The sequence below is a fragment of the Lactuca virosa genome, chromosome 7, assembly GCF_052849685.1.
Source record: "Lactuca virosa cultivar CGN04683 chromosome 7, Lactuca_virosa_CGN04683_v6, whole genome shotgun sequence".
Classification (NCBI taxonomy): Eukaryota; Viridiplantae; Streptophyta; class Magnoliopsida; order Asterales; family Asteraceae; genus Lactuca; species Lactuca virosa.
The window spans coordinates 207,978,510-208,000,584 of record NC_136432.1 but is presented as its reverse complement, the minus strand read 5'-3'; the positions used below and the strand labels follow the sequence as shown (position 1 = coordinate 208,000,584).

At 33.3% G+C, this 22,075-nt stretch overlaps 2 protein-coding genes across 2 annotated transcripts; one reads left to right on the top strand and one right to left on the bottom strand.

The window, feature by feature from the left end:
• Positions 1-2,210: 2,210 nt before the first annotated feature.
• LOC145123757 (4-hydroxy-3-methylbut-2-enyl diphosphate reductase, chloroplastic-like) lies at positions 2,211-5,167 on the top strand. The gene is made up of 9 exons (XM_079058970.1): positions 2,211-2,522; positions 2,828-3,024; positions 3,210-3,389; positions 3,466-3,597; positions 3,695-3,769; positions 3,841-4,041; positions 4,132-4,317; positions 4,793-4,879; positions 4,983-5,167. Exons 1-9 carry the CDS (start codon positions 2,270-2,272, stop codon positions 5,046-5,048), a joined length of 1,377 nt encoding a protein of 458 aa, XP_078915096.1. The 5' UTR covers positions 2,211-2,269; the 3' UTR covers positions 5,049-5,167.
• Positions 5,168-17,859: 12,692 nt separating this feature from the next.
• LOC145126051 (UPF0496 protein At4g34320-like) lies at positions 17,860-19,788 on the bottom strand. Its single transcript, XM_079061450.1, has 2 exons — positions 19,471-19,788; positions 17,860-19,313 (listed from the first exon to the last, which is right to left on the bottom strand). The coding sequence occupies exon 2, from the start codon at positions 19,239-19,241 to the stop codon at positions 18,099-18,101; it is 1,143 nt and encodes a 380-aa protein (XP_078917576.1). The 5' UTR covers positions 19,242-19,313; positions 19,471-19,788; the 3' UTR covers positions 17,860-18,098.
• Between the last annotated feature and the right edge of the window lie 2,287 nt (positions 19,789-22,075).

Here is a 22,075-nt window from a genome sequence, read left to right as displayed (position 1 = left end):
AAAATGCTCGACGTTACCTAATCATTGAACTGAGACTAAGGGATTAATCGGCTAGACGAAGATTAACCAGGAGATTAATCGGGGACCATTAATTTATATTTTGTTGAATTTTCAAAAATTAAATATGACTAATATCATAACAAAGTTCGTAAATATCACTAATATGATAATAAAATAGGTTAATATGATTAATACAACACTAATCATTCCTCAAATGGTTTCTATTGAGATAAAACTTTTTCAGAGTGTTAAAATTCCATCATTTTCTATTGCCTCACTAATTTTGTAGGCAGAGATTAATCGCTAGACACCCTCTAATCAGTCAGGTAGCGCCTAGGGATTAATCGGAGATTAATCAGGACCTACTCGAGATTTTTACATCATTGATATATATATATATATATATATATATATATATATATATATATATATATATATATATATATATATATATATATCTGTTTGTGTGTGTGTTGCTACACTTGGATGATATACTAACTGCAACCAAGAATATGGTTGGGATTGATTACTTAAAGACGCTTCTGAAGAATGAGTTTGAGATAAAAGATTTAGGAGATGCAAAGAAGATATTGGAGATGGAGTTTCGAAGGGATAAAAAGGCAGGGCAGTTACATATTTCTCAACAAAAATACATTGAGAAAATTTTGCACTCATTATACTTTGATAAGTGCAAATAAGTTGGAACTTTTTTGGCTGTACAATTTAAACTTGATCGAAGTACTAACTGCTGATGAGGAAATAAATTACATGAACATGGTTCCATATTCGAGTGTTATTAGAAGTATCGTGAATACAATGGTATGTACCAAACTTGATTTGGTTTATGTAGTTAATGTAGCAAATAGGTTTATGAGTAATCCCAAAAAAAGCTTATTGGGAAATTGTCAAGTGGATCTTGCGATACTTAAAGGGAACACATGATGTTTGTCTAGTGTATGATACTAACACACATAATGAATTAGTTGGATATGCAGACTCAGACCGAGGGTGATATATTGAAAAGAGTATCCCTTATGTGTTATATCTTCACTTTATTTGAATGTGCTATTAGTTGGAAGTCAACGTTACAAAATATTGTTACATTGTCTACAGCTGAAACTGCATAAATGTCAATGATTGAAGGTATAAAGGAGTGTATCTCACATCGACACACCAGGGTCCTTTATATCTCTATATATATTGGAGATCCACTCTCTCCATAAATATCTTACACCAATTTCTATCTTCTCTCATAGCTGCCCTTCCTCTCTTTGTCCCTTGCCATTATTTTCTTTTGGAGATGGTGCAAATTAAAGTATTATATATAGTACATTTGACACTTGGATATTTCTCTTTGAAATATAAAAGGTAGGTATAAAATTAGTTTGATAGATTAAATGAAAAATGGAATAGAAAGTAGCGTACAACGTAATGAAAAAAAAGGTATAACAATTAACACACAACCTTATAAACAGGATTATTTGTTTATTTATTTTTCTTTTACAAATTAAAGGTTTGTTTATAATAAAAATTAAAAATTACTATTGTTCAAATGTCATGTACTCTTTTTCTTGGGTCATTATCCTGACCAAAATAAATATGACAATTTGCATATTTTTGACTTTTCTAAATTCCAAGATCCTAGCAATTATTAGTCCATGATTCGTTGTTAATTTGAGACAATTTTCGACCAAACATTATATTCGTTCAATTTTGCTTAGCTCGTAAGTAGACCCTTCTCTATCATTCTCAAGGATATGAAAGTAGAAATTGCTTTGATCCAAAAGAAAGAAGAAAGTCCACGTTGTTTAGCTTCATAACATGTTGAATTCATAATTATATAGCATTCGTTTAATAACCATTTGAAATTAGTATGTTACATTTCAAGACAACTTATTTACCAATTAATTAAAAAAATCGGCATACACATGAAAAAATATATAAGAGTATGATTATGTTGAACGAAAAAAAAAACTATTTTTTAAATTATTAAGATATTAAAATAATTCAGCAATCCTGGTTCAGTTTTATCTATTTAATTTTATACCTAATTGCCAATTTATACATTTTTTTTTTTTTTTACAAAAACTATAAATTAAGTATCTATTTTGATTTTATATTTGTGCAATTATCCGTGGAAACTAAAAGGGAATAAATATGAAATTATTCCACCGTAAATCCGACAAGAAATGAAAATATAACTAAAATTTTAAAAAGGGGAAAACAAAACAGAATTCACATAGAATTCCTTCCAAATTCCAAATTTCCAATGGCATCTCTTGGATTTAGCCCTTTCTCAACTTGTACAGAACTATCTCTGCCGAACGTCAGATTCTTCCGGTGCCGGAAGCCTCTGTTTGTCAAATGCTCTACCGGAGACATTTCTTCGCCGTCGTTAGCCGATGGCTCTGACTTCGATGCTAAAGTTTTCCGGCATAATTTGACTAGAAGCGACAACTACAACCGGAAAGGGTTCGGGCATAAAAAGGAGACTCTTGAGCTCATGAATCAAGAGTATACAAGTAAGAATTGGTGTATCTGTTCGAATTTTTTTGAATTTTTCCTGAATTATACATGAATTGAATTATGAGAGTTTGTTAGATATGACTGATTCATGTGAATTCAATCAATTAGTAACGTTGAAATTTATTTGTATGATCGTTTCACTTTTCTGCTATCGCTTACAACTTGAAATCAGTAAAACAAGGAATTTATGTTAAAAACCTGTTTGTTACAAGGTGTAGAGATCTTACCACTTGATTTAATTGCGATTTTAGTCGTTATATAGTTCAAATTATAATAGATATGATGATTAATCTACTGCAAGGTGACATCATAAAGACGCTGAAGGAGAACAATTTTGTATACACATGGGGAAATGTTACTGTGAAGCTTGCAGAATCTTATGGCTTTTGCTGGGGTGTTGAGCGTGCAGTTCAGATAGCTTATGAAGCAAGAAAACAGTTCCCTGATGAGAAGATTTGGATCACAAACGAAATTATCCACAATCCTACTGTTAATAAGGTACTATCATGATTTACTTTGCTTAGTTTTCTAGTAATCAATTGTATCCTATCACTGTTTTAATGTATGTTGTGTTATGCTTTCCGACTTTCAGTTGATCTATGCATAATGGATTTGATAAATTTGTATTTTGATCTAATGTGTCAAATTGAGAATAAAATTGACTTCTGTTTCTGTCATCTTAGAGGCTAGAGGAGATGGAGGTTAAAGACATTCCCATTAAAGATGGAGAGAAACAGTTTGATGTGATTAATAAGGGAGATGTTGTGGTTTTGCCTGCTTTCGGGGCTGCAGTCAATGAGATGTTGACTTTGAGTAATAAACAAGTTCAAATAGTAGATACAACATGTCCATGGGTATCTAAGGTATTTCTTTTCTCTTTATTATTTGTTTACTTCACCTTATGTGATATTTTTCATATTTTCTTTTTGGGGTTACAAGGTATGGAATAGTGTTGAAAAGCACAAGAAAGGGGATTATACTTCTATAATTCATGGGAAATATTCTCATGAAGAGACTGTAGCAACAGCATCTTTTGCAGGAAAGTATGTCATTGTGAAGAATATGGATGAGGTATGTTTAATAATTTTCTTTTTTTTTATTTAAGGAAACCATCTTTAATTTAATATGTATTAAACATTAATGATTAATGATTAATCCATTGTTTTAGGCAAAATATGTGTGTGATTACATTCTTGGTGGTGAACTTAATGGATCTAGCTCAACCAAAGAAGCTTTTCTTGAGGTATAATAAACAAACGAAATGAAAGTACATTGCTATTTCTTGCAATTAACCCTATTATTATATAATTTCAGAAATTCAAATATGCAATTTCTAAGGATTTTAATCCAGATATGGATCTTGTGAAAGCTGGTGTAGCAAACCAAACTACAATGCTCAAAGGAGAAACCGAGGAGATTGGGAAATTAGTAGAGACTACAATGATGCGTAAATTTGGAGTAGAAAATGTCAACAAACACTTCATAAGTTTCAACACTATTTGTGATGCTACTCAAGTAAGTTCTTATGTTTCCACAAAAAAAAAATATCCTTCACAGTACACAGTAAACAGTACACAGTATTTAAAATGCTATCGACTTTTGTAGGAGAGACAAGATGCAATGTATAAATTAGTGGATGAAAAGTTGGATGTTATGTTGGTAGTTGGTGGATGGAATTCAAGCAACACTTCACACCTACAAGAGATTGCAGAGGATCGTGGCATTCCATCTTATTGGGTCGATAGTGAACAAAGAGTGGGACCCGGAAACAACATAACTTATAAATTAATGGTAAAGACTTATAACTTTTATAAATTAAGGGTAAATTACAATTTACAACTTTAGTCCCCGAGTTTACCATATTTTTACGGTATTGGTCCCTAAAAGAATCCGTTTGCAATTTTTGTCCTTCTTTTGATGTTTCATAATGATTTTTGTCCGTGGATCGTTAAATCTAACTACCTAGTTTTTAATTTTCTAATATGACCATTTTGCCCTTGGAAACATCCATTAACAAAATATTTAAATCAATCACTATGTGGTATCAGTTTTGAACTAAGGGCAAAATGGTCATTTTGAAAAAAATTTAACGATCCAGGGACCGAAATTGTTATGAAACATGAAAAATAACGACCAAAATTGCATAAAGATTTCTTTAGGGACCAAAATCGAAAAAATGTGTGAAACTCAGGGACCAAAATCGTAATTTAATTTATGGTGTTAGAAATTTTTATATGTATTTGGTTCAATTACATTTTTAACACAGCATGGTGAGTTGGTTGAGAAGGAAAATTGGCTACCAAAAGGGCATGTAACAATTGGTGTCACGTCTGGTGCATCTACTCCTGATAAGGTAACTCTTAAGTTTTGTATTTTTTGTCAATTTGTCTTATAATATAAGGAAATTTTATATAAATTGTTATATTTTAATTCGATTAAATTGGATATATACTTAGGTTGTTGAAGATGTTCTAATGAGGGTCTTTGAGATAAAACGTGAAGAATCACTACAAGTGGCATAGATTAGGGTTTGTTGTTTTTAACAAGAGAAAGAATTGAAGAGTTAAATATTAACATTCGGTCATTTATTGTATCAATGTGTACCTCTATACAATTACATAACGTCTTATTTGTATCATAATATCCTGTTGTAGTAACTAGTAAAATCATGTTAAACAAAAGAGCCGATGATATTTAAACAAATGGAAAAAATATATATATACAACCGAACAAAACACACAAACATTGAGATCTGATGCATGTCCATAAAAGAAGAGGAACATATCTTTATTCGAAAGGGATACCAAACAGCTATTACATATGTCGATAAACTACGGTGTTCAAAACCAGATTTTTTTTTTTTTGAAGGGATGCATTAAAAAAACACTATCAAAATGCTAGAAAAATAGTAGATGCATTACAAATTACAAGCAAAAAACAGGGAATTACTCCCAACAAACCAACAAATAATCTTAAAGGAAGATCTATTCTTGCTCCAATTAAATGCAACAACTTGAATTTCATCCGCCATTTTAAAGAAGGGCACATTTTCCTATTGAACACCAAAACTTTCCGGGCTTTTCAAATGCACCAAATCACCAAAAAGATTAAGAGCAATATGAGAATCCTTCTATTCTTACCATGAATCGAGACATTTAAAGTAGCAATGAGCTACTTTTTACTGCAAGGAAACGAAGACAGGGTGTTGCTCCAAGCAATGAACCAAAGCTAAATATTGACCAAGAAATCACACTTGAAAAAAAGATGATCCACAGTCTCGACATGTCTCCTTTCCATAGCCAGGTATTTGAAGCTTTGGAGAGATAAAGGTTAGCGACAGCCAACCTTCCAGCTCAACAATTTCTATACCCTTTCTCGGAATTATCTTCCATTGCCCCTAAAAAACAACCACATGATTATTGTTTACCATCTCGAAAACCTTACAATTCTTACTTCAAGCATGTATAATTTAGGAAGGACTACTTTAAAGGAAGAAAGCCACACCACTTGTCTTTCCAAAAATGAGTATGATTTCCATCTCCCATATTTCTTAAAAAATATCATCAAGAGGCAAATCCCATTCATCAAGATCCTCCCTTATTTGATAAATATGGAGCCAAGTACCCATGATGCTACATTTTAGAAAAAGGCTTTCCATCAATACAATTTGTTTTGTGCAAGTCTTTAATACAAGAACACCAAAATGAATTCACCTCAACCTTTAATTTCCACCACCATTTAGTAAGAAGGGCACTGTTTAAAGATTGAAGAAAACCCACACCAAGACCACCTTTTGCTTTGGTTTTACCATATCCCATGTTACCCGGTGAATCTTTCTTTTATTATCAATACCTACCCAAATGAACTTTCTCTTAATACCTTCCCAAAGAAACTTTCTCTTAATACTGTTAGGAAATCAGACGACATTTCTCAAGACCCACAAAAAATCTGATGTCACTTGCCAAGTTCTGATGACCATTGTTAGGAAGTAATGTGGATAACAAGCAAAACCAAAAGCACACAAAGACACAATATTTATGTGGTTCGGTCAAGGTGATCTACGTCCACGGGTAGGAGGGGAGTATTCTTAATTGACAAAGTTTACAAACAGAGATTACAAGTACAAGCAAAAGAGATTCGACTTACTCACTAAGGATACAAAAGACACACAAATAACTTAGCAGGCATCCATTATATAGTGAAGGGATCAGACCTAAAACCCTAATGGGTGAAGCCTATTGGCCTATAGGCCCATGAATGGTGGCAACCAATCATAATCTGCCATGCAGTAGCTTCTAGAACATTCATCCTTGATATGCATTGCAAGAGCATCAACAACACACATGATGGAGCATCATTATCCATAGTGACACGTCATGATGCAAGAGTGGCGCATCAAGATCACCATGACACATCAACCATCATGGTGGCACATCATGCAATAATCCTTGAGCATAACTTTTGAGCATCATTGAACAATCTTGAGCATCATAGTGAACAACACAACATAAGTGGCACATCAAGGGATACAATGTCACATCAAAGAACATTGTGGCTCACCTTGCACCAAGATGATGTTGAATTAGTGTCTAAGCTCGTAACTATATTTGGTATGTATTTGACCCGGTTGTGCATGGTCCTTTTGGGTTGCCTTCACCAAAGCAACATGATAGGATGATTTATGAATAAAGAGGTTATTATGATTTATTAATATGTTATATGAATAATATATTAATGGAGAAATCATATAATTAAATTAATATTAGACAACAATTAATTAAGAAATTAATTCTGTGGCTAAAAGAAATTAATTTAATATCAGGGACTTAAACTGTCAAATGTATGATAGTTGAGTATTGGACTGAGGAGCCTCTTGGACTAGGTATGGACGAAATTAGGATGTGTCCATCCCTAATTTCGGCCCTAAGGCCCTATTCTAGAAGCTTCCTTGGATAGCTTAAGGCCTACGCTGTCCATTAGGGTTTTTGACTGAAACCCTAACAGCTCCAGTATAAATAGGACCCTAAGGTTCCAGAATTCGGTCACCCTATTCCTAAGAGCTATAGATCCGAATTCAAGAAGCCTCCAACCTCTCTCCATGATCATTCTTTTGTCATTGGTGTTTGTAAACCATTAGAGGAATGACACTTGTGACTTTAAGCTCCAAGACTTGAAGATTCAAGCCATTATCAAAAGGTAATCATCTAGATCTGCTCTTATGTGATAATTTCGAAATGCATATGCTAGATTAGGGTTCTTGAGCCTTGGATGAATTGCATGTACAATAGAGAAACCTAGATCCAAGCATTAGGGTTAGCATGAGCACATAGGATGTTCTTTTGTATAAAACTCATCAGTGATATCAGAGCCTTGATTGGTTTCAATTGTATTTGATGCTTATATGTTCGTTCATTGCTTTATATGAAAATCGTTTCCTGAAAATACCCAGCTCACGACGTGACTCTCTGAGTTCACGACGTGAGCCCAGTCTGTCAGACAGACTCGACGAGTGCAGTTGGCTACTCGACGAGTCTGTGGATCAGATGGCTCAAAACTCGGATTTTTGGCTAATTTTGTGTTTGGATAATTACCAAAATTGTTTTTGAATAATAAAATCTGATTTATATATATATACAAATTAAAAGATAATTACCATTTATTTGACTAATAAATTAATTATAAGATAATCTTTGATTATTTAATTTATTTGGTGAATCTTGTAAATAATCTTGATTAGGTCAAATTTAGATAATCATTAAATTAATTGTTTAATTTAAAATTATTTGCTATTTGATCCTTTGTGTTTTGAAAAAGTTTCAAAACTTGCCCTCAAGTTTTTGAATTAAAATTTTTTGATTAAAAGGTTTAATTTTGAAATATTTAAATTCTAAACCCTAATGATTTGAACTGTTTCAAAACTTGCCCTCAAGTTTTGGAATTTAACTTTTAATTAAAAGTTTAATTGTAAAATGGTAAATTCTAAAACCCTAATTTTTGAAAAAAGTTCAAATTGCACCCTTATGGTTTTATTAAATTAATTAAGTGTATAATTTAAAGAGAGTTAATAAATTCATAGTGATATGGTTTACATTTAATTAAATTAAAAGTGTAATTTATTAAATTAGACCACATAGTATTTTAAAAGTGTAAAATACACCCTTATATTATATATAACATTAAAAGTCTAATATTATATATGTATAACTCAAACTGCTAGTCTTACCATTAGTAGGCCTCATTCACGAAGCCTATCTATAAGGGGGTATAAGGTTATGGCCTATAAAATGGTCGTTTAATGGGTGTCCACTCTCACCCACCACTTCTTTGATTGGTGGAAGGTCGTTAGCCGAACGGGTAAGATAGGGCAAACCCTCTCCTCATTAAAAGTATAATGAATGTTAAAGTAACTAAATGTTTTACAAAAATTCCCAATCTTAGTTACTTTAGGCAAAAGTGAATTGATGTAGTTCCATGAAATTACACTTTATACCCTTGCTAAGACGTTAGTGGAGCGTGTGTGGTTAATCGGCACACTAAATGGGTTCTAAGCAAAAGTAGCAAAGGGTGACTCGATGTTTGTCATAGTTCGGTGGAGCGTGTGTGGTTAACCGGCACATCGAATAGATGACTATAACATTTGGGGCACCATGTAAGTTTGCATGGTTATTCACACCCTGTTTTGTGATCCTCGACATCCCAGTCGCAAATCGAGGGGCATATCGAGATTTAAATATGCCATTGAAAAGTTCAACGAATCTCAAAGGATCTAGGAGTTTTCAATACATTTAAAACTTAATCTTTTTTCATTTTTCACAGTGGAAAATTAGTGAATCGTCATTCACTTACCTTCAAATGTTCTGCAATTTTGGTTACGGCATCCCTCTCCCAAGTTGTAGAGTATTGTGTTGGGTCCTAGCCTTAATATCTCATTTGGGTGTTTTATTAAGGACTCAATCAATCAATCATCTAACTTGAATTTTTCTCCCGTTTTGTAAAAGTATGACAACTATGGTCTTCCCGAATCCTGTGGAACAAGCTTTCCACATGAAGATGATATTCCACGATTCGATCGAGGAACACGAGATCATGCTTCACTTCCTCCACCTCCTCCTATTGTTCTCCCTAACCCACAAGTTCAAAGGCTTGAAAAGTTCAAACTCACTCAAGCCCTTTTGGAAAGTAAACATGAAGAAGGAAAGTCAGTGTGTGCACACGTCTTAGAGATGAAGTCACACATTGATAGGTTAAGAATGTTGGGAGTCGTTGTCTGTGAAAAGCTTGTTGTTGATTGGGTTCTTCAGTCACTTCCTGACTCATATAGTGAGTTTGTAAGAGAGTACTATATGATGGACCACGATGTGACCCTCATCGATCTCACCTATTTGCTTGTTGCTGCTGAATCAGCAATGATTTGGCGCACTAGAGAAGCAAAGTTGATTGGTGGATCTGCCTTCCAAACATCTATGGACATAGGAAACGAAAGGCATGCCATGGTCGAAAAGTTTGATCATAAGAGAAAGGCAAAGTCTGAAGTAGTTTCATGTGCTGTTCCAAAAGAGTCAATTTGCTTTTATTGCCAAGAGAAGGGGCATTGGAGACGAAGCTGTCATGTCTACCTGAAAGATCTAAGAGATGGGAGAGTCAAGACGTTTGGCTCTTCTTCAGGTAAAATCCATTAACTAACTCTATAAGTTCCTATTTTTTGATTCTTGATATATTATGTGATAAGATTACATTTTTTTGATGTTTTGTAGAATCAAAGAAAAGAAAGGAAGCTTAAAGAAAGAAGCGTGTTGAATCTGATCGTGAAGAAATGGATTTCAATCGCATGGATTCGAAGATCGGATTTTTTTGAGCTGCTACTTTAGAGTTAGGATAGATTGCTAAGAAATGTATAACATAGTTTTTCAATTAGTTGTGTTGTAAGGACAATTTTTTCCGCAATAAAATAAATTTTGATTTTGTTTTATTTATTTATCCTTGCAATGACATGTATGAAAGATTGATGTTTGTGTATTTCTATTATTAGCAATGTTGAAATGGATGTGATTATTAGTTATATTATTTATGGTAATGTCATAATTTTCTAAGTAAGGAAAGATTCCCATCGCCCAAGTTTCAATTGGACAGAAACTTGGAATCTTACAACTTGTATTGTGTGATGTATGGAAATCTTGGTACTTAAGTAATTAAGACTAATTCCTTGTTCACATAAGTATGTGAATCAAGTGAAAAGGAACTAGTACACAATGTTGTGCACTAGTCAAGTCCACCATAAATAATAATAACATTATTCGTCATGATTTACTAAAGGTCTAGTAAATGTGGTTATACTTACAAGATTAAGTGTAATTCTGAATCATTGAAAAGTTTCAATGAATGGCAGAACGAATAAGTAGAATCAATGAAGGCAGAAAGATAAAAAGTTTCTCCAATCTAAGAAGAAGGGAGAGTACTTTTGTATCGTGTTTTGTGATCGTCTTGGTAATCGTAAGAACCATATTACAATTCATCCTCTAAGGATACCTTAGTGCACTGGTTTGGCTAAAAAGAGGAATGGAGAATTGTTGAAATGGTTAAGTCAATAAGATGTATCGTACTTCGTTCCAAAATCAAGTCTTAGAATCATACTCCAAGATTGTGACTTGAGTGACATAATCTTAAGTAGGAATGTTCTTACACTTGCACATTTTGGTAAGTTGTGATGTCTTGAATAAGACAAAGACCAACTAGTACCGAATTGCGTGTAGGTTTTGTCTTGATATAGACACACATTAACTCTTGGATATTTGTTTTTGTCAAGAAATGTTTCTTGATAAGAGAATCTAATATGTCAAGAGGTCAGTGGGAGTCTAAAGATCTTGAAAAGTTTCAAGAACAAATCAAGAAGTAAACCTATTAAACACTAGCACACGACTTGAGGATTGTAACCCATCGTGTTGACGTATTCTTGTTTTTGTGCTAATCCAGTTGAGTTGATTATGCATATGAGTTCTACGAGTTCTCAATAGACTGCATAAGGCAAGCACCTTGTTTAATGAAAGTACATTGACTGGCATAGGTAAGCTGCTAAATAACTTGGAAGCAATGGTGGGACCCTTGATGGCAAAGAATCAAGTATGAACAAGTTATGTCCATAAGAGTTTGGATTTATTACAAACATTATCTGATGATTATGGTTATGACAAATTCACATGGATAGGAACACATACACCATAAAATCTAAGTGTCATAAGGTTTCTCTCCTTCATGAAAATGATTGTGAGGAAACGCTTTCACTAAGATAGATTTTAAGGAGATAGCGATTATGTAAATTGCATTCTCAAATACGATTATGATTACGACATCCCTCTTCATAGTTTGAATTGTGAGATTTGGCAATTAGTCTGGACATTTAGGACTTAGTAATATAAGTTCTGAATTAGTTTAGACACACATGTGAGTTGTCTAAGGAAAGGTGTGTGAGTTTGAGAAGCTTAGATAAAGGCTTATCGAAGCACATCGTATTGGAAATATGAACTTTGGAAGTCAATAAGCATTGTCTTTTAGAAGTCCAACTGTTTTCTGAATACGTGTCAAAGCTAGTGGGAGTATAAATTTTATGCTGGAATGGATATAATCATCATGTTAGTGGGAGCATGATTATTATTTAAGTATTGCAAGTTAGCAATATTAATTATAGAAAAACAAATGTTTCACTTTGCAAAGTTGCAGGGGTTGAAAAGTTGTTTTTGCTATAATTAAGGGAGAGAATGTTATACTTCGTTTCCAATCTAAAAGCTTAGATCGAGAAATTTTAATTGAATTTAGTCAAGGATATATTTATTATTTGCATTCCTAAAGTTCGATTATGATTACGACATCCCTCTTCATAGTTCGACTTTTGAGAACACGACAAATAGAAATATTATGGCAATATTATAGCAAGAACCTGGTAAAGTATCACGTTTTTCATTATGAATTGTATCCCATACGCTTCAGGTATAGGATCGATTGCATATGCTGTAATATTCGACTGTTCTAAAATTTTCCAAATGCCTAGGGCATTTAGAGGGAAAAAGGGAATAGAACCGGATTTGACTAAAATAATTAAACAACTGCCAAGGACAATCTAAGGTTCGCCAAAGATTGGTCGCTTGTGGACAGTTGAAAGTATACTAATGGATGGACCATATTGACATTATTATGAATATATAAGATTCTATTTAAAATGAGTTGTCATATGGCAAATATGGAAATGTTTCCTTATTGGGAGTTGGACGATATGTCTGGATTAGAAACTTCTATGCAAGAAGGATGTTCAAAGGAATGTACTTTGAATGTGAGACTTCATGACTATGGAATTGTCTTGTAACAATCTCCAATAGAGCACTTTGTAATTTCATTGGCAAAGTCTTGGTGACTTTGGCGCTATGATATTACGAAAGGACCGTTGCATAAAATGTTAAACTCTAACATATTCTATAAGTGGCAAGAATTTGGTATTCTCACACTTGTGGTAAGGATTGAGAATTATGAAATGAGTGTGGTTGAAAAGGTTATTCAATTATACTATTTCACAAAGTAAGGACCATAAGTAAACATAGTGTGCATGCTAAGAGCATGGGACAATTGTCGTTATAATTCAAGTAAGAAGTTGATTACCCGAAATAACAAATAATGAGTAATCAATATGGTGATTAAATAAAAGGTGTTTTATTTATACTCAAAGGTTTGGGGCCATATAGGATTAGTATTATTCTTTTGTTTCACTTTGCATGTTTTGACTTCCCGAATAATAAGATTATTCAAACCCTCCACAGTCGCTCATTCTTTGGAAGTAGGAATGAATGAAGACTGTCATGAATTCGTATGTAGATTGACTAAAGCGTTTAGTCATAGCACAAGTTTGCTGCAGAGTTCATGAGTGCTGCTATAAGATTAGAGTATTGGATTAAACCCACGCTCACTTGGATCGCTTCATGGATTTTATCACGAGTGATTAGTGAGACGATAATATCTTATATTCTTGAAACCGAGATGTGTGAGTTGTATCTTGCGAGTCGGTTGCACATTGATAATATGTAAACACACCAGTAACTTGGTGTTATAAAACATATTGTTGTGTGTGATTCGGTGGGTAAGTACAAGCGAGCATTGAGTCAAAGTTTATCCGTTCCTTTTACCCAAAGTGGGATAAAAGCGATGTCTGTGGGCCCCTCGATGATTTAGTGATGACACCCTAAGCGCTTGGCCAAGCCGGGACTGAGTTGATGTGTTCAAGTGTAGTCTGTTGTCAGTCGTCATAAATCGGAAATCAGGAAACAACACGTGAACAGAGAGTATGATTAAAATCCATGTCTCAGTTCATACGATATCTAGAATGGAGGAATATATGATCCCTTATCTAAAGGACAGGTTACTGATAAGATCAGAGTTCAACAGCGTCTTTGAGAACTACGATTGCTAATCAGATTGTACTTACATTATAGTTACTAGACTTATCCAAGTGGGAGACTGTTGGATTAGTGTCTAAGCCCGTAACTATATTTGGTATGTATTTGACCCGGTTGTGCATGGTCCTTTTGGGTTGCCTTCACCAAAGCAACATGATAGGATGATTTATGAATAAAGAGGTTATTATGATTTATTAATATGTTATATGAATAATATATTAATGGAGAAATCATATAATTAAATTAATATTAGACAAGAATTAATTAAGAAATTAATTCTGTGGCTAAAAGAAATTAATTTAATATCACAGACTTAAACTGTCAAATGTATGATAGTTGAGTATTGGACTGAGGAGCCTCTTGGACTAGGTATGGACGAAATTAGGATGTGTCCATCCCTAATTTCGGCCCTAAGGCCCTATTCCAGAAGCTTCCTTGGATAGCTTAAGGCCTAAGCTGTCCATTAGGGTTTTTGACTGAAACCCTAACAGCTCCAGTATAAATAGGACCCTAAGGTTCCAGAATGCGGTCACCCTATTCCTAAGAGCTATAGAGCCAAATTCAAGAAGCCTCCAACCTCTCTCCAAGATCATTCTTTTGCCATTGGTGTTGGTAAACCAATAGAGGAGTGACACTTGTGACTCTAAGCTCCAAGACTTGAAGATTCAAGCCATTATCAAAAGGTAATCATCTAGATCTGCTCTTATGTGATAATTTCGAAATGCATATGCTAGATTAGGGTTCTTGAGCCTTGGATGAATTGCATGTACAATAGAGAAACCTAGATCCAAGCATTAGGGTTTACATGAGCACATAGGATGTTCTTTTGTATAAAACCCATCAGATGATACATCTTATGCAAGGAATGGCACACCTTTTCCAAGGGTGGCGCATCTTCCTCCAAGATGGCGCACCTACCTCTATGTGGGCACTCCTTCACGAATGGGGCACCTTGACATAGAGTAGTGCATGTTGCTTTCTATTGGAACATCTCCTTCACAAATGGCGTATCTAGTCTCCAAAAGTGGCGCACTCTCACCATAGTAGTGCATCAAGCTTCATGAATGGAACACTTTCTTCCCAGGTGGCGCATCTAGACACTAGATAGCACACCTTAAACCTAGATGGCGTATCCATGCACCAAGGTGCTCCATTCCACTCCTAAGTGCACCATACCTCTTCTAGGTGCTCCATACCCCCTTTTAAAAGATTCGTTCTTTGTCACTTGATCTATTCCTTTGTCAGATGATCCATTCCTTTCTCAGATGATTCGTTCCTTTGTCACATGCTCCATGAATCTCAAGTGCTCCATTTAGTTCCAAGTGCCCCATTGAACTCAAATGCTCAAAATACTTAAGTCACATTTAACAATCCCCACCTTGACTTAAACATCCTTTAAACTTCACCTTAAACAATAACTTCATCTTTCTTCCTGCCATCAAGCCTCGAAGGGGCTTACCACCTATGAACATCAACCAAGTCAAAGCAAAGCTTGAACTTCTCTCTGGATTCTCCTTGGTACTAGACTTTTGAATGCAAAACTTGTCATAGAAAATGATAGGTTTCTCCATCTTCAAAACAAGACTCTGAACGAGACCAACCACCAATGATCTTCTTAACTCTAGATCACCTTCATGGTATGAGTCTACCGATACAACCAAGTTCGTATGTCGTGTATTAGCACCATACATCAAACAAACATCAAGGGTTCCCTTCAAGCGTCGCACGATCCACTTGACTACTTCTCAATGAGCTTTCCCCCGATTGCCTTGAACCACTAAAGAATTACCAACAAGTTTGGACTGATCATAATATAACGACTGCAAGACTTTCTCAATGTAGTGAGAAATATATAACCATCCTGATCTTCTCTCTATAAATCTCCATCTTTGCTATCTTCTTTTCAGCTCCTAAACCGTTCATCACAAACTCTTTTTCTAAAAGCTTCATCAAGCTGTCTTTCCCGACATCAACATCACTAAATTGTCAAGAGCTTCATCAAGCTTCATCAATGTGACGATATCATTGTCAATAGGATCATATCAGAAGATAACATTGTTGATCCATTCACTAAGCCAATGCCACCGACCAAGTCTACTAGTCAGACAAAGTCTTGAGACATTTGATCTGCAAATGAATTAGATTGACCACTTGTGTTTGTTTAATTTAATTTAGAAACGTATAACAGTATGAATTATAACCATTTTGATGTTTATTTCACATAGACTTTTAAAAAACATTTGTTGCTATCAAAGTTGTGTTATTCATTCCTGTGTTTCAATTTTGCATGTTTTGAACCCACTTCCAAAATATTAATTATGTTCAAAACTCTACATATGGTCGTACTCCCGGGAGTGAGTATTGGAATTTAAGACTGTCATCAGTGTTTGTTGATTGGACTATACAATATTGAACATTGCAATAACACTGCATGATTACTTAAAATGGAGATTTTAAGTACTGGAACAAACCGCACTTAGAGATTTTTTCATGAATCTTGTCAGTTGTCACGAGTAATTCTAAGAAGATAACATCTTTTATTCTTCAAACCAATATGCATATTGGGTTTTGCTTACTAAAATTGCTATGCATTTGTGTATTCCAACACTATTCGTAACTGATAGTCATAAATGATATGTCCATAGAATCGGAATTGTGTTTAAGAAAAAAATTTCATAACACGTAGTTGTATCAATTTTTTATTATTCATTAAAATTTTTGTTCTAACTCCATTCGCATATAACTATTCTAGATTAGCCTATGTATAACTAAAAGACAAACACAATGTCTAAAAACAATATTAAATAAAGTATTGGAACAAAACGCAAAAAATAAAATAAGGTATTACAATATTAGATAATGTATTTAAACAAAACATTAAAAAATATATTTTTTTAAAAATCCTCAATCATAAAAATAAAGATATAAAACAAATAAATATAATTTTATTAAATAATAAGATAAATTTTTAAATACTAGAACATTAAAAAATTATGTTTAAGTTATGAATTAATGTATCTTATATGATTGTATCCATCAACATTACTATAATTGATATTAACATGTTTAATCTATCAATAACAAATAGTATTCTAAACATTCATAGTCAATCATGTTAGGAGAGCAACCATGAACGAAGACAAATGTAAATTATGGTAATAATCATATGGATGAATATGTGTCATGTAGAGAGTTAAATTCACATATATTACCCATGGTGAATATTGAATTAATCCACAAAGATGTCATTTCATAGATCGATGTCGTCAAATGAATCTTGAAAATGAACCGAGCCTATATATTCTTCGACTAGAGATATATGTTGGCTTTTGAGTAAGTGTAGCATTACGACCAAATCGAATGGTTACAATTGTGTCTCCCTTTACCCAAAGCAAAATAATAATGAAATGTTGGAAAAATACTGTAAAATTCATTCCTAATAGCTCTCAAATTAGCTAAAAGTGTTTTTTTACCACAAACATTGCAACTTTCCACAAATCAAAAGTTGTGTTGTACGGATCTAAAAACGAATTAACGTACCACTACTTCCACAAAGTTGTGTTAAAAAAAAGTAACATATTTGATATAACTTAAATTCAACAGAGTATTCAAGTAAAGTAACATATTTGATTTTCTTTAAAAAAAACGTAACATATTTGATATAACTTAAAACTAGGGAAGAATCATCAACAACCTTGACTAAATTAGTTAAAATGACAAAGACCTTGAACCCAATACTCAAGTAAAGTAACTTATTAAATATCATTTTGTCCTTTCAATATTTTCAATAGTCAAACATGGTACTCATTAAAACCATTATAAAGATAATAAAACAATAAAACATCAAGAAAAAGACAAAGAAAATATAGCACATGCTACCATTAAGATACTTAATCAATTAAAAAAACAACAATCTTATACAGTTTTATTTAATATACTCCATATCATATAGTATCAATACGAACAAATGAACATATGAATGAACAAACCTAAATTATAAAATAACGATATCAATTTTCAACCCTAACCCTTTTCTTTTCTTCCTAAAAACATCAAATTTCAACACAAATCTTTGACTTATTTTGCATTTTAAAGATGATCATCATACCAGAAAAGATTGAGTCATCATCATCAACATTAATTATGTTGTGGTGGTTTAATGATCCTTTGAAGAACAACAGTTCTAGCTCGTCTAACATCCCTGCTACAATTATCCGCTTGCATCCCCAAATCATCAACATTTTTCATAAACGAATTCAACTTCAATTTAATCTCTTCAATTGCAATTTTCACCATTTCATCTCCTTCAATCACATGCCCAGCATTCTTCATCATCTCCTCTATATCCATTTGAAGCCTATCAACAAGAACACGAATCGTATCAAGATCCCTAATTGCCACAAAACCCCCAACTTGCATTGAACTGATAATCTCCTTTTGCCCTTTAATGGCGTTCTCGTAGTTTTTCAAAAGGGAGTTAATCCATTTCCCCATTGATCCAAGAGGGATGGCGGTGGCTGCTGCTAAAGCAGCAGCCACCGGTGGTGCTGCCATGGCTGCCGCCACCACAGAGCATATCAACACCGCTGCAAAAGTAGCCACGAAGATTACAGAAGATACTTTCCTCCATGTTTGAAGATACTTCACTTTTTTATCTAACTTTGTCTTCTTTGCTTGTAGCTTCTCGAGCATCACCATTTGTTGTCTGTAAACAGAATGGAATATTTTGAAGAATTCTTCAGTAAATGGATCACCAGCGTCTTTGAAATTCTTCAAATCTTCGAGAGTTTTTTCGTATCTATTCTCTTCCACACCTTCATCGTCATCAAAATGTTGCAAAGCGACAAGAATCAACAGTTGGCTATCTCGAACTCTTTTCAAACATTTATCCAAAGCAGAACAGAAATCAAGGGTTTGAAGACTATTCTCGAAGTACTCTTCTACTAACTCGAACAATTCCTGATTCTTCCATATATCTTTCTTGCAATGTAAGATCACCTTCACGACTTCTTGATTCATTTCTAACAAACACTCTGTAACTTCTTTCAAAGTATCGAAAGATAAAGCTCGGACTTCAACCCCAACAGCCAAAGTATTGATCACGTTGTTTGCTCGAGCATGTAGCATGGCGTCAAATGATTGCAAATCAGTATCAGATCTGCAAGCTGCTTCATATGCGTTAAGCTCTGTGATGATTTGTTGTGTGTTTTTCAAAGTGATTGAAGGTGAATCAGAAGAGGTAGTAGCTGCAGCAGATCTCTTGCTAACGTGCGCTCCCATTATTTCAAATCAAATAGATCTAATCAAAAACTTCTTCCAATGCGGTTCCAAAGTTTCAAATTAACCAACGAACTGTCAAAAAAAATCCCCAAAATTCAGCTAGACAATAGAACAAACAGCTAATCTGCAACAGATGAACTTATGAAACCAATCAAAACCTCAAATACAAAGAAAAAAAATGATTATGTAATTAAAGCGATTGTGAGCAGAGGCAAGGGTTTAAGCTAACCAGATTGGGATTCAATGAGTGTTGAAAAAGATTGAAGAAATGGGGAGAAGAAGAAGATTGGCGAGAGATAAAGATGAAACGGTTAAGATGATGAAACAAATGGAAAGGGGGCTGTAGCTTGCACGCATGAATGAAAACTTTGATGGTAAACGCGGGAAGCAATGTTTTTATTTTATCTGTTTGTTTCTCTCTCTAGAATCGCCATGGAAGCAGCTGAAGGTTTGGGAGATTTTGTAGCTGTGAAAACGCGCACCGAAGGTTAGAAAACCGAGAAACTTAAGCTGAAAGACAAGTGAAAAAAACGAGTGAAAATAAAAAAGGAAAGAGAATGTGTGTTTGTGTGTGTGTGTTTTAAAATTTAAACCAGAACCTTTGAGTGAAATTTAGGGAAATTACATAAAGTGACTTGGACTTTCTCTAAATGGCTAAAAGTGCCCTTTATATTTCGTAAGTGATGAATATTTATCACATTTAAGGAATGGGTTTTGTTTTCTAAATTAGACGTGCATCTTTCTTAGCAATATTTCAATATAAGTTGCTGACAAGTGACACCAGTGATTATGATTTATCATACATTTTTTTTAGAGAATTGAAGAATAATCTAAAAGTGTGAATATTTACAGATCATTCCTACAAAAGATGCGACACGATTAGATTGATATGATTGATATAATAACGTGGAAATATTGTCGTTGATCAATCGTACAGAATTCAATTTTGATAACTCTATATCATAGATAATATTCAACGTTAAAAACAAGATACATAAATTTATAATTTTTAGAATTATTTTATATTTAAATAGCACATTAAAAGGTTCACATTAGAAAACATATCGTCGTATTTTCTATTATTATATTGTTTTATTAAAACATATTATTAATCATGTAATGATATATAGCAATTTTTTATGCTATGAAAACTTATTAAAATAAATGTGACAAAACTTAAATATAGAAATTGTAAATATCATATTCAATATTTGACTTAGTTTTCAAAAAAGGTTTTGCACAACAATTTTTTGTGTAAATTAAATTTTAAGTATATTACGTAATATTCATGAAGAATCTCATCAAATAATATATATATATATATATATATATATATATATATATATATATATATATATATATATATTGAAAATTGTAATAAGCAATTCCTAGCCTTAAATACAAAAATCAGTGGCCTAGATTAAATAGGCGATTACATGTGTATACAACACGGTTGATCTTGTAAAAATCACGATCGTCGGATAAATTTGACCCAATAGTCGTGATTATTTCTTACATTTCTCACTAGTATTTAGCTTCTTACCTGATTAAAAGTCTATTTAAGAATTTATATGTGAAACAAAATTTGGTGATTTAATAGCAAATTTGATGAATAACTATTCACCAAGACAAAAAAATAATAATAATGGTATTTCATCCTAATGGTTAAACAAAATAGATCAGCATATTTGTCTTTACCATAAGGCTATTATTGACAACATTTATTGTATTTTATTTGATTAGAACTGTATTAGAAAAATAATACAACAATTAAGAATTATCATGTACAGGTGTCAAGTGAAACACGGAAAAAATAGTCGTAAATCATAAATTCAAACTCAAATGATTCCTATATTTCATTATTTATTACAAGTGTCAAAAGCCTAATTTCAAATTATCAAGTTGAAAGTGCAAAGCAATTAAAGAGAAAGAGACAACTCTAAATTGTTTGCGTACACGAGTGGGCCAAAAGAACAAGAGCAATAAAAACCAGGGATGTGGTTTGACGTTTTGATAAAGTAGGAGGATAGTTTTAGAAAGATTTAGTTCATAATTGTGAAAATTTATTTGTTGCAATAATCTGGTACGTGTGGACACGAGGGTTCACGCGCACTAATTGCCGCCTTTTAAGGATTTCAAAAAAATAAAAGTTTTCACGCCACGTCAAACTATTATTTCCGTCATGTGACGTGTGACGGTGTTTTCTTTTTTCTTTTTTTTTAAAGGTTAATTACTACCAACAAAAAATCAAAAATGCAAAAATGGTCCTCGGCAAAATTCTATGATTTTAATTTAAAAAGTTTTAGCCGTGGATCAATGGTTTAAAATTGGACTTTTTATTGGAGAATCTAAACAAGACTCCTAATATGAACAAAACTCCATCGCCACTATGTTTATAGGGATGAACACACATACACACATATCAATTTTAGAAAATCATTTCAGAGACGAGGGATTGAGCATTTTTCAGAGAGGATTTCCCTCTTTCTCCTTCTGGTTCTCAAGTTATAGGTTGGTGAAGATTTTTTAGGAGTTGATGGTGGGTCTATGATGGCGAGATGAAGACCAGGGGTGGACATGGTGGTCGATTTGTGTGACATCCCCATTTTCACGGTCATTTTAAAACTTTTTGTTTATATATATTTAAAACAGATTTTATTTATAAATGCGAAATTTGGTCCAATAAAAGTATTTCTAAAGAAATATTTTTCATTGATTTATAAAATTTTGGGATGTCATAAATGATACAAAACATAAGCATAAACAAGCCTTACAGTATCTTAGACTAACAATCTACATCTCCTTGAATCTATCATCATTCATATACATTTGTA

Coding starts and splice junctions, on each gene's coding strand:
- LOC145123757 (XM_079058970.1), top strand. CDS start 2,270: ATGGCATCTCTTGGATTTAGCCCTTTCTCAACTTGTACAGAACTATCT. Junction 4,042..4,131: donor CTATTTGTGATGCTACTCAA/GTAAGTTCTTAT, acceptor CGACTTTTGTAG/GAGAGACAAGATGCAATGTA. Junction 4,880..4,982: donor GTGCATCTACTCCTGATAAG/GTAACTCTTAAG, acceptor ATATATACTTAG/GTTGTTGAAGATGTTCTAAT.
- LOC145126051 (XM_079061450.1), bottom strand. CDS start 19,241: ATGGGAGCGCACGTTAGCAAGAGATCTGCTGCAGCTACTACCTCTTCT.